The sequence below is a fragment of the Oryctolagus cuniculus genome, chromosome 1, assembly GCF_964237555.1.
Source record: "Oryctolagus cuniculus chromosome 1, mOryCun1.1, whole genome shotgun sequence".
Taxonomy (NCBI): domain Eukaryota; kingdom Metazoa; phylum Chordata; class Mammalia; order Lagomorpha; family Leporidae; genus Oryctolagus; species Oryctolagus cuniculus.
Genome location: NC_091432.1, coordinates 230905862 through 230919177, shown reverse-complemented (window position 1 = coordinate 230919177; position 13316 = coordinate 230905862). Strand labels below are relative to the sequence as shown.

The 13316-nt window shown below is 53.4% G+C and overlaps 1 protein-coding gene across 8 annotated transcripts in view; it reads right to left on the bottom strand.

Moving 5' to 3' along the window:
- The window catches only part of GARNL3 (GTPase activating Rap/RanGAP domain like 3), a 161284-nt gene that overhangs the window by 42011 nt on the left and 105957 nt on the right, over positions 1-13316 (bottom strand). For 7 of the 8 annotated variants that reach the window (XM_051854945.2, XM_051854951.2, XM_051854988.2 and 4 more), the window contains 4 exons: positions 11881-11907; positions 7581-7656; positions 6617-6715; positions 4470-4573 (listed from right to left, as the gene is read on the bottom strand). In XM_051854945.2, the coding sequence (XP_051710905.2) occupies positions 4470-4573; positions 6617-6715; positions 7581-7656; positions 11881-11907 (306 nt within the window). Of the gene's footprint in view, positions 1-4469; positions 4574-6616; positions 6716-7580; positions 7659-10129; positions 11824-11880; positions 11908-13316 lie in introns of those variants that run through there. The other variant, XM_070057025.1, reaches the window with a different exon arrangement.

The following is a 13316-nucleotide window of genomic DNA, read 5'->3' as shown; positions in this document are numbered from 1 at the left end:
GCCCTTGGGAGCCGCTGGTGCGGGAACGTGAAACAGAGCAGCCACTGTTGAAATGGTATGGTGGGGGCCGAGGCTGTGGTGCGGCGGGTTAACGCCCTGGCCTGAAGAGCCTGCACCCCATATGGGCGCCGGTTCGAGTCCCAGCTGCTCCTCTTCCGATCCAGCTCTCTGCTATGGCCTGGGAAAGCAGTAGAAGATGGCCCAAGTCCTTGGGCCCCTGCACCCACGTGGGAGACCTGGAAGAAGCTCCTGGCCCCTGGCTTTGGATTGGCGCAGCTCTGGCCATTGTGGCCATCTGGGGAGTGAACCAGTAGATGGAAGACCTCTGTCTCTCTCTGCCTCTCCTCTCTCTGTGTAACTCTTTCAAATAAATAAATAAATCTTAAAAAAAAGGAAAAGAAAATGGTATGGTGGTCCATCAAAAAATTAAATATAGATTTACCACGTGATCTGGCAGTTCTATAGGTGTATACTCCAGCATTCAAAGCAGGGACTCAAATAGATCTTTGTATTCCAATGTTCATAGCAGCGTTATTCACAAAAGCCAAAAGGTGGGCACGACCCAGTGTCCACTGCCAGGGGAGTAGATGCAGAGCGTGGAAGACTGCACTGAGTCCTGCCCAGCCTTGAGAAGGAAGGGAACACGGACACATGCTACGCCTGCCCGAGCCTGGAGGATGCTACGCTGCATGACGAGGAGAAGCACTGTACCATTCCACCTGCACCAGGTGCCTCATGGGTCAAGTTCCTCCAGACACAAAGAATGGTGCTGCCGGGGGTTGGGGGAGGGGGAAACGGGAAGCTATGGCTTAATGGGGTTTTAGAACATGAAAAATTTCTGGAGATGGATGGTGATGACAGTTGTGCAACAATGTGAATGCATTTAGTGCCACTGAACCGCACATTAAATATGGTTGAAATGACAGACACATTAGGCATAGTTTACTGCATAAAATAGTTATTGCTTCACCAACTGGCAGATGGATAAACAACATGTGGTAATTATTTAGCAATTAAAAGGACTAAAGAGGGAGTAGGCGTTCGGCCCAGCACTTAAGACGCCTGCATCCCACACTGGAGTGCCTGGGTTGGATGCCGGGGTCCACACCTGACTCCAGCTTCCTGCTAATGCAGACCCTGGAAGCCAGTGTTGCTGGCATAAGGAATTGGGCTCCTGCCACCCATGTGGGAGACCCTGAATGAGTCCTGGCCCTTGGCTTTGGCCCTAATCCAGCCCCAGCCATTGCAGGCAGTGGGGCATGAGCAAGTGGGTAGCAGCTCTGTCTCTCTCTCTGACTCTGAAATAAATAAATAACATTTTAGAAAAGGGATAAAACACTGATATAAGCTATCACATGACGACCACTGAAAATATGCTAAGTGCAACAAGCCAGTTACCAAAGACTGCATATTGGTTGATTTCATTTACACAAAAATGTCCAAGACAGGCTCACCTGTGGAGACAGAAAGTGGATTCGGAGCTGTGAGCGGAAGTGATGGCTAAGGGAAGCAGGCTCTCTTCAGGGGAAGGGAAATGTGCAAAAACTGACTCGAGACTGTCAGGGTCTCACTATGCTTGGAATAAAATGTGCTTTCGGCTACGTTTGTTTTCCTGAGGCCTCTTTTGTAGAAAGTTTGCATATCTGGTTACGTGGAAACCCCTCAGAACAAGCACTCATGACGTTAGGCAGACAGCTTCCGCCCTGGCCAGTGACTGCTTTCCCCTGGCGGCACCCACACTGCAGAGGCAGAACACCATCGCTAGATCAAGCCTCGTGCAACCGCAGGCCCCCAGGAAAACAAATACACACACGCCTGGGCGAGCCCCTCTGGGTCGTGGCTACTTAAGGCACAGCCCTTACGCTGTGAAGTAAAACTCTGCCAATAAACTGGTGCTGACCAATCGTGGCTCTCCCGAATACCCTGGCCCACCAAACACCTGTCAGTGAGGTAGTGTTGGGGGAGGCAGGTGTTCGGCGTAGCCGTTAAGATGCCACTTGGGATGCCCGTGATCTTTATCTGAGTGTCTGGGTTTGAGTCTTGGCTCCACTTCTGATTCCATCTTCCTGCTAACGCACAGCTGGGGAGACAGCTGGTGACGGCTAAAATACTTGGTCCCTGCCACCCATGTGGGAGACCTGGATCGAGTTCTGGGCTCCTGGCCTCAGACTGGCCTAGCTGGCCCTCTCTAGCTGTTGTGGGCATTTGGGTAGATGGGAGATTTCCCTCTGTCTCTTTCAAATAAACAGATACAAATAAAAAATGGTTAGAAAAATTTAATTAAAAGAATGAAATTGACTGTGGTGATAGCTGAATAGCACTGTGAATATACTAAAATGTATTTCAAGGGAGTCACACATATACTTGAAGAAGGTGAATTGTATAGTATGTGAGTTATACCTCGAAAAGCTTTCATTTATTACAAATTTTAAAATTTATTTATTTTCATTTTATTGATGGGGGGAGAGAGAGAGAGAAAGAGGGAGGGAGATTGATTCTGCCATTAACCCTGAGTGAGGTGGAAGCCACAGGGGTTTGAAAAGTGTCCTGATTTGTGTTTTTTTTTTTTTTTTTTTTTTTTTTTTTTTTTGACAGGCAGAGTGGATAGTGAGAGAGAGAGACAGAGAGAAAGGTCTTCCTTTTGCCGTTGGTTCACCCTCCAATGGCCACCGCGGCCGGCACGCTGCGGCCGGCGCATCGCGCTGATCCGAAGCCAGGAGCCAGGTGCTTCTCCTGGTCTCCCATGGGGTGCAGGGCCCAAGCACTTGGGCCATCCTCCACTGCACTCCCGGGCCACAGCAGAGAGCTGGCCTGGAAGAGGGGCAACTGGGACAGAATCCGGCGCCCCGACCGGGACTAGAACCCGGTGTGCCGGCGCCGCAGGTGAGGATTAGCCTAGTGAGCTGCGGCTCTGGCCCTGATTTGCATTTTAAAGGCTCCTCTGGCTCAGGATTGAGAAACAGGCTGTCTGGGGACACAGGAAAAGCAGGAGGCCAGATCCGAACAGAAATAATCCCTTCACCATGTGACGGTGGCTTAGGGCCGGGTGTAAAAGTGGTCTGGTTTCAGATGTTTTTGGAAGGTAGAGCAACAGGATTTCCTGACAACTGGACATCGGATAAGACAAGAGAATGATTCCAAGGTCATCTTGCACTGGAAGCAGGAAAGGCAGAACAGGTATCCCCTAAGATAAGGATGGCACAGGAGGAGGCGGTGGGACCTCACGGGATGTTAGGAAGAAGCGGAGTTCCAAACAGGTGGACGCCGAGGGGGCGCCCCCGCCTTCATTGTGGCGATGGAGAGTGGGGCAGAGGGAATGCAGGACCCACAGCCGCCCTGTGAGGGGCCAGTACTGTGGCATAGTGCTCAGGTTGCTGCTTGCAACCCCAGCACCCCCTAAGTGCCAGTCCTAGGTGCTCGCTTCTGATTCCTGCACCTCTGGCTGCTCTGTGTCTTCCCCTCGTCCCGGGACAAGAATCGCACACGCTCAGAAAGAAGCCTTCGCGCCCTGCCGCTTGCCCTCTGTGGGCTCCTGTTTCCTGAACGACTGTCCACTCACATGACTGCCAGTTGTCCACACAGACGCCTTCAATGTGTGAACACGGGGCAAGGAGCCCCGAAAAGCGAGCAGACCCTCCAGCCCCTTGGGAGCCAGCAGCATTGTGTAATGCTGCAGTGTCTTCTCCCGACACGGCCGATCCCTGGGGTGGGCGGCTCGGGCACATGGAGGGGTCACTGAGAGAGGCAGTGTAAGTGAGATGTAAGGCAATGTCTCTCAGCAGGCCGCTAAGCTTTGCATACGACTGACCACGTCCCCAGATGGCTCATGGCCTGGAAGCTTGGCGCCCAGGGAGGCAATTCTAACAGGTGGTGAACCACGTAAGAGGGCAGCCTCGTGGGTGATGGCCAGGTCTAGACGACAGTTCGCTGCAAGACCCTGCGAGCTGTTAAAAGCGAGCCTGGCACAGGGGTCCCCTGCTTCTTGTCCTGCCTGTGAGCTCTTCCAGACACACACACACACACACACACACACACACTCCTGCCCTAGGGCTACCGTCCACCATAAGACTCTCACTGGAGCTCAGTAGATGCTCCTGAGCCTCACAACCACTAGCTAAATAAACCTCTTCTCTTTATGAGTAGCTGACCCGATATCTTGTTACGGCCACACGACATGGACAAGTATGACTTTCTAAAATTACATCGACACGTGCAAATCATATACACACGCATACACAAACACGCATGCACGCCATTACCATGGACCCTTTATTTCTTTAAGGTGTAGTACCGGTGGGAACAGTTCTTCCCAAGGCTTGTCAAGGGCACCCCTAAAGTAGCAGCTGTGGTTCAGCTCGTGTGTTAACATGTGTGGTCTCTAATTCTGTGATGCCAGACCAGTGCTCTCTCTACATTCGGGTCACTCTCTGATGGTACGTGTGCTCTCAGAGAGCCTGTGTTCCACATACCTGCTGTTTGTTCTCTTTGGAATACGGCAACATGGTGGAAGCATGGAACATGATCTCGTGCCCTTGGTACACCGTATACACCGAATGTATGCCTGTGGTGTCATCTGGAAAATACAAATTTGCATTTAGTGGATATGAGAATTCTGCGGCCGGAAGGACACAGCTGTTATATGCAGACAAGGGGGTACAGTGCACAGTCAGAACATTCGCAAAGACCAGTCTAGACTGTCCTTCCCAATGGGAGCCAGGGAGGGTCACCCCAGCGTCCACTTCCCACTCGGCGGCAGGCTCCTCCAAGCTCCCTGCTCCCTGCTCCACGCCTGGCAGGTCATGATGCCGTGCCTCGCCGCGGTGCACGCACAGCACAGAATTCACACGCGGGGAAGCACCAACAATCGTGGTGCCCATGAGACAACGAGAAGCACTGGTTCTGGCAGCACTGTGTCGTGATTACGCGCCTGGGCCTTGAGGTTAGGACCTGGATTCAAGTTCTCATCAGCTGTGTCACTTTTGACAAGTGGCCTCAATTTGAAAATGGGGAGACAAATAGTATTGAACTCCTAGGGAAGATGGGAAGGCGCAAGAAGAGTCTTTGTGAAATGCTCACCAGCACGCTTGCACCACGAGAGAGAGGCTGAGTGCTGGCCACGGATGACGCACTGTAGGCAGTAAAGACTCCACCACGTGCACAGAGCGGGGGTCTGACATCCGGGGACAAATCTTTCATCTCTGCGCCTGTCAGTTAAGGCACCCCCGGTGTACTGTACTGCTCAGCCCCTCTCTATACAGATCTGTACGGCCTGATGCCAGGGTGGGCTGGAGGGGAGGCTGAGGGTGCTTGGATGGACGCCGTCACACACAGGCCAGATGCACCTTCCACTGCCTGCTTGATCTTCCTCCAGGACTGACTGTGAAAGTCAAACGAGCTGACCGAGGGAGAAGCGCTGGGAGAAGCTGGACACACCGCCCAGCTGCAAGGTTGCGAAAGCAATTCCCGAGCCTGTGATCACCTGTGTCCCCTCTGCAGACCCCGTCCCCCAGATGCCTCCTCTCAGGCAGCTGGCGCCACCACCACCAGCAGAAATCCTTACCTCCTCACCCCAGTCTCCGCGGCCTTTGAATGAGTTCCCTCTGTAGCCTCCGCCAAGGTGCCAGCCCCTGGCCTGCCCAGCAGCCGGCCTCTCCCGGCCATCCCCCTTGCACGTTCAAATCCGACCTCGCCACTTTAAACCCCTCAAAGACACTCGATTCGATTTCTAACAGAATCTGAAACTCTCGATGTGGCCTCAAAGTCCCTGCAGGGCCACCCCACCCTCTGCAGTCTGGCAGCACCACTCGGCCCTCCAGCCGTGAAGGCCTTCTTTCAGGTTCCAGAACACACCACGCTGTCTCCTGCCTCCGGGGCTCCACAGATGTTCTCAGCACGTGGAACCCTCTTCCCTCCAGACACTCGAATCTCATCGCTCCCACTCATCACTCCCACTCATCGCTCCGGAGGAGAAGCCTACCCTAATCCCCAGCTTGGGCAGAATGCCTGGAAGGCGCCCTGTACTTTTTCTTTTTAGTTCTTGCAAGTGCCTGACACTAAACCGCTTGGTCTTTAGCTGTTCAATGCCCGTGTTGCCCCCACGACAGGCTCCTAGAGAACCAGGGGTCCATGTTGCTTTTCCCACTGCTGTGTCCCCCGGGCTCTGCCCTGTCCCAGCACACAGAGAGGTCTCAACGGCAAGCCACCCAATGTCAGGGGCACGTTCTGAGAAAGGCACCGTTAGAGGAGACTTGTGTCATTGTGCAAAGCTCCCGGAGCCACGCACGGAGCCGGCTGCGACATCACCAGGCGTATAATCTTACGGGACCACCATCATATCTGGGGGCCGGCACTGACGGGAACCTCACTACGTGGTACACGACTGCATTTCTGGGCAGACCTTAACTCCTGCCGCCACCGAGGGGCTGCGAGGGCTGATCTGGTCTTGCAAAGCCCAGCGGAGGCACCAAATGTGCATCAAGACCCCATTGTACTGGGTGTGGCGCTCGATGCTCCTCCAGGCGTAGCTGGTCTCTCTCCCTCCTTCTTGGGGCAGAAGTTCAAACAGAACTAACAAAAGTCACACAGATCAGGGGAACAGGCGAAGAGGCAAGCTTACTTTTGGTGTCCAGACCGCCGCGGTAGCCTGTCCAGCCCTTTAGTGTGATTGTGTCACCCAGGAGATTTAAAAACTTTTGAAAAGCTTCACTTCCGATTTCTGCAGATTGAAGCACAGTGTGAAGAACGTGTGGGTATCAGCGCGCTCTCAAGCACGCCCTGGACTCACGCCAACGTGTGCATGCCAACGGCGTGGAGAAACCGCGTTTCCTTCCTTCTGGGGCCGGGAGGAAGGTTCACGATCCCCGAGACTCCAAGGGAAGGAAAACCACAGAACCAGATGATCCGACCACTGCCAGACGCGGATCACAGGGATCCAGGATTGTGGCAAATGAAAACATCGTTACTGCTTCCATTCATAGCAAGCAGGCATTTACCAGGGAAGGGCACATCATCTCATAATTCTCTCAACCACTCAAACTACAGAAAAACCTCCCGCTGCTCAGAGACTGCGTGGGAACGAATCATTCTGATCCTTGGGCTTTCCCACTGGGGCCGTCCCACCAGCGCCCAGAGCAGCGGCTGGTGCAGGTCAGGTGACCGACAAGTGTGGTTTTGCTTTCCGTGGTTCCAGGGACCCAAGGTCAGCCACGTTTTGGAAATATTAAGTGGAAAATTCCAGAAATAGTTCCAAAGTTTAAACACTTTTTACTACAGATACGGTTAAGGTTGTTCTGATTTATGATGCTGTTGCTGTCAGTCTCTTACTATGGCAGTTTAGAAATTCAGCTTTGCCACAGGTGTGTGGGTAGGAAAAGACACAGTGTACAGAGAGCTTGCCGGGGGCCGGAACGGATCCCCAGGGGACAAGGGAGGACTCCTCTGTTTGCTAAAGGGACGACCCCTGGCGACAGCTGCCCTCTGAGCTTCTGTGCAAGTGTGCCTGTGCAGTCGGGACTCCCGCTGGCTGCCACGTGCGGCGAGCGGGGCAGGGTTTCTGCTAGCGGAAAGGGGAGATCACTCACCATTGCTGAACATTTCATCGTCAGTGAGCTGCCCGTCTCTGGCAAAAAGAACCCCAAACTTGAAATTCACAGAGCCCTTACAGTGAGACAACAAAAGGTAAGAAAGTTGATTTTGTCCTCGGAGCACAAACAGCAGTGAGAGGTGACGCGAGTTACGCGGGGTGGCAGCAGCCCCCAGAGGGATTCCTCCTCCTTCCTGGCCACCCTAACTTTGACCGACATTAGCAACAGTCTTTCCTTCATTTCTATAGCTCATGGATGCGACTGTGTGCTTTTATGTGAGCTACTGGTGGCATCTGTTGGATGCCAGGTCCACTCTGGGGCAAACTGGGCTGGAAAGAGTCGCAGGAACCCACAGCGCCCGCACCGTCTTCTGTCACGGCCAGCAGCAGGCCATGCCCAGTCAGCAGAGGAGGAGGGCTCATTGTCATTCCAGGCTGAACGCGACAGCCTGAGGCCGACAGCTCGGGGACTCTTTTAGAAACAGAAATGGAAACCGTAAGCGTTTTACACTCTAAGCTCATTTTCCCCAGTTCCTGAAGATACTTAATCTAAAGAAGTCGCGAAGCAGATGTGCAGGGCAGGGGTGGGGGTGCTGAGGGCGGCAGCAGCAAGCCAAGCACTCGCTAGCTGGGTCCGACTTTACATACGGAATTAAAACCCAATCCCATGGCTGTGATAAACACCGAACAAATCGCAGCTTCCGCAGGGAAGGGAGGAATGGGGTCAGTGAGCGGGAAACAGGGTCTCACTTGTATTTTTGTTTTTCCTTTTCCTTAAGCTGGGCAACGTATTTATAGATCTTCATTACATTATTCTCCATACTCCTCTGTACGTTGCAATATTTCATAACAACAACAACAAGAAATCTGATGTTGGGGGCCGGCGTTGTGGCACACAGAGCAAGGCCACTGTTTGCAATGCTGGCATCCAATATGAGCACCGGTTCATGCCCTGGCTGCTCCACTTCCGACCCAGCTCTGTTAGTGGCCTGGGATAAGCAGTGGAGGACGGTCCAAGTGTTTGGGCCCCTGCCACCCACGTGGGAGACCTGGATGAAGATCCTGGCTCCTGGCTTTGGTCTGTCCCAGCCCTGGCCATTGCTGCCATCTAGGGAGTGAATCAATGGATGGAAAATCTGTCTCTTCCTTTCTCTCTCTCCCTCTCTCTCTATATATATATATTTAAAACTCTGCCTTTCTGGCCGGCACTACAGCTCAATAGGCTAATCCTCTGCCTGCGGCACCGTCATACTGGGTTCTAGTCCTGGTTGGGGTGCTGGATCCTGCCCCAGTTGCTCCTCTTCCAGTCCAGCTCTCTGCTGTGGCCCGGGAGTGCAGTGGAGGATGGCCCAAGTGCTTGGTCCCTGCACCCGCATGGGAGACCAGGAGAAGCACCTGGCTCCTGGCTTCGGAGCAGTGCGGTACGCCGGCTGCAGCGCGCCAGCCGCAGCGGCCATTGGAGGGTGAACCAATGGTAAAGGAAGACCTTTCTCTCTGTCTCTCTCACTATCCACTCTACCTGTCAAAACAACAACAACAACAACAACAAACAAAACAAAACAAAACAAAACTCTGCCTTTCAAATCAATAAATAAATCTTTTTAAAAAATACGGTGTTGGAAGAGAGGTGGCCTCTCTGCATGGCTGTTGGCCCATCACTGGACTGAGGAATTCAGAGTGGTCAGTCGAGGGCCGACAGGGAACACAGGTGTTTAAAGCACTGGTCAGACTTGGGAGGTTAAGGCACAATGCCTAGATTCAGGACAGCTGGACCTGGAGGAATTAAGAATCTGAAACTCCACGAGTCTGAAACTTGGCTTTTTCTAAACATCTTTCAGCCCACAGCACACCCAAGGGACAGTCATGGTCGCTTTCACACGGTTAGGCTGGGGGAGGGCACTTCCAGCTGATCTCTGCCCGAGAGCTTTTTCCAGCTCCTTGTCTCAGGTAGGCCTTGGCGCCACTGTCAATTTCCACAGAGCCCTTTCCTGATCTCTGGGTATAAGGCCACACTTCCCACAATCCTCTCCTTCACAGCACTGCTTATTCTTCTCGGTGTACTACTCACACCCCGTAGTTCTTTTACTTAAGGATTTAATTAATTTATTTGACAGGCAGAGTAACAGAGACAGAAAGAGATCTTCCATTCACTGGTTCACTCCCCAAGTGGCTGCAATGGCTGGGGCTGGGTCAGGCTGAAGCCAGGAGCCTGGAACTCCAAGGGTGTCAGGGGTCCTAGTACTTGGGCCATCTCCACTGTCTTCCCAGGAGCACTAGGAGGGAGATGGATCAGAAGCAGAGCAGCTAGGACTTGAACTGATCAGGAATGCCAGCATTGTAGGTGGTGGCTTAATCTACTGCGCCACAATGTCGGGCTCTGTAATTCCTTTATTGAACTTGAATCTATATTTTTCAAAATTTTATTTCCTTATTTTCATCTTGTTTGAAAGGCAGAGAGACAAAGATCTTCTATTTGTTGGTTCACTTCCCAAATGCCTGCAACAGCCAGGGCTAGACCAGACTGAAGCCAGGAGCCAGGCTTCAGTTCTTGTTCTTCAAGAACCAGGTCTCTCAGATGGGCAGCAGGGGCCCGTGCACTTGGACTATCGGCTGCAGCCTCCCAGGATGCACTGACAGGAAGCTGGATTGGAAGCGGAGTAGCTGGGACTCGAACCGGCACTCCACTACGGGACATCAGTGTCTCAAGCAGCAATTTAACCCCCTGCGCTCCAAGGCCCATCCTGGAGACCAGGTTTCTACATATGGATTTTCTGACCACAGCAGTCCACTTCACTCTTTCGTGGCTTCGAGACATTTCACAATTTATTCATTTCCTTTGTTCAACCAACATTTCCTCTGTGCCCTCTGTGTGCACTGCTGCAGGACCTGAGGCTAAGCAGTGAACACAGAACAGGAAGGCCCTGCTCCTGGTGGTCGGATTCTTGTGGAGGGACAGACACTATACAAATGAATAAAAATACCAGGATTAAGAAGAAAAGCAAAACAGAGGAATGGGGGCCGAGGGTGAGGCAGGGGAAGGCCTCTGTGAGCAGAGGTCTCGGAGGCGGAGCGCACACGTGCCGCGAGGAGCCCTGCGGGCAGATGCCCTGGCGGCGGGAGTGACAGGCTCCTTCCGAGCGGGCAGAGGGATGAGGACGGCAGTTCAGTCAGCCTGCGGCATACGACCGGCGAGGCCCTGGCACACAGACCACGCAGGCCCTGGCGCGCAGGGGGAGGATTCAGTGCCTCACGTTTCTTTAAAAAAAGATTTGTTCACTTATTTGAAAGGCACAGTGACAGAGAGAAAGATCTTTCTTTGGATGGTTCATTCCCCAGATGGCCTCAACAGCCAGGCTGAAGCCAGGAGCCAGGAACCCCATCCAGGTCTCCCATGTGGATGCAGGCCCCAATTACTTGCGCCCTCATCTACTGCCTTCCCAGGCAATTCAGCAGGAGCTGGACGGGAAACGGAGTAGCTGGGACCCAAAGCTGCTCTCTGAAATGGGATGTCGCTGCTCGAGCAGCGGCTTAAACACTGCACACAATGCCCGCCCCAGGATGGAAAGTCACTGGAGCTCGGAGCAGAGGGAGGACCTGATGTCGTAAAAGGACTGCTTGGTGCTGAGTGGAAAACAGGCAAGGGGCCGAGGCCGGGAGAGGGAGCAGCAGCAGGAGACTGCGCGGCCCAGGACAGCGGTGAGGGGGCAGCGTCATCGTGCTGAGAGGCAGCACGGGGAAGAGTCTGGAGTAGGGATGATCTAGGAAGAGGTGCCAGTGGGATGTGAGGTGCATTAGGCATGGCCCGTGGGAGGAAGAGAGGCCTGAACACTGGGACAGCTGACGCTGGCCTCACTGGGAGGCCGCACCGATTCACCCGGTGGCTTACTGATAACCTGTTGGATATCTGCCTCTATTAGGCAACTATTTCGAATGGAAACGTGACTATGACGTTTTACGTACGGAGAGCCTGCTCCGAGGCACAGACGCCTGGCTTTAACTGGATGAGAACGGAGACCTCATTACCCGGGTCACAAAGGTAACATCCGAATGTTTTGGAGCAGATGTAAGTAGTTCGATTGTTCTTCTATCTTTACAGCTGGCTGCATAAAAAAGCCCTGAGCTATGTCTTGCAAATGTCCTGTCGGTAGTGTTGCGGTGGGGACTATGACGCACACCGTGCAAATCCACGCGGAGGTTCCCCTGACAGACGGGGCTGCACACGTGGTGACGGGAGAGGCTCATGTACACCCACGGAGGCAGAGCGCAGCAGAAGCAAATGTCTCCATCAAATCACTCACCTCTTGCTCTTCAAGAACCAGCAAGTCCTGTCAAATAAAGTTGGAAAAGTTACGTCCGTGCTTAACAGAGAGAAATTTGTGCACAGCCAAGCTTCAGTTTACCCACATTGCTTAACTTGAAAGTAATGAAAGTTGGTTATGGGAACTTTCTTTTGGGGGAAAAAAAAGACCAACAAAAAGAAGCAGAAGCCAAGACTCTTTGTACTTTCCCCGTCACCCGCCTGCCACTAACTCGGTTCCTGCAGGCGGCTCTTTCCTAAGAGCCCCAGGGAGCGGTGTGCAGAAATAATCCTGACTTTGACCTTCTGCCCTGTCACGTCCTTAACTGCGTTTGGGAACAAGTCCTTTAGCCCGCGTGGGTCTCTGTTTCCTTATCCGTGGCCCAAGGTCTGACTTGACTGCTGCGAAGGTTACTGTGTGTGGAAGGCCTGGTGGGTAACAGATTTAGTCAACTACCACGTACGCTCCCTCTCACCCTCAGTCACCCCCTACATGCACCTGTAAATTCATTTACATCGAGTCTCCTCCTGGTTGATCAGATGACGCGGAGGAGTGGAGGGGAGAGGGCGGGCTGCAGGGACCCACACGCTCCCTCTTCCCAAGGCTCTCCGTGTCTCCCGGAGGCCTGGGGAACCTGAAGAACCGTGCGAGGTGCCCACACCTCCACTTTACTTAACAGAAAGCCTCCGAAGCAGAACTCGGCCATCTTTATTCCATTTGAATTCTGAGAAAAAGGGAGCCAGCTTTCACAGGAGGGCATCTTCCTATTTGCAGGTCACAGGCGTTTCCTCAGAAAACGCCCTGTTCCCCGGCTCTGGATTTTCTCAGGGCTCTGGCCTGCACCGCAGGGGAGGCAGCGTCTGGGTCGGGGTCACGTGGCAGGAAGCACACGCACTGAATCTCGTGTCCAGCTCTAAGACCCGGGCCAGCTCCTTCCACGCTCACTGCAGTGAGTGAGAAGGAAACGCTCGCACCTGTCACTTCCTGGCAGCCACGAGCCCAGCGGGTGCCAGCGCTGGGAGGTGTTGTCAGCCCCGGCCCTCGTTTAGAGGCTGCTCCGCAGCCCACCAGGCCAAAGAAGCCCGAGCCCGGCAGCAGGAGTCCTGGCTGAGCTCCTGGGCCCGCATCCAGCCCCTCAGCTCCAGGCCAGGAGGATGTCACGCTCGCCGTAGGCCACCTTCCCTTTTTGTGTTCAGAAGGGACACTCCTGGACCGCCAGGGTCCCACTGAACACAATTCGGGCTTTTAAATATTCTTGTCCCCGAACCTCTGAGCAGGACCTACGTCCTTTTATTTTTTCGCATTGCCCAGTTGACAATTTTAGCCCAGAAGGCACCATTTCGGCCAGTAACGTGTTTCTCAACAGTCTCATTGGCACTGTTTTTGATGGGAATTTTTTTTTTCTTCAGAAATATGGGACTGGGGAGAGAGTGATA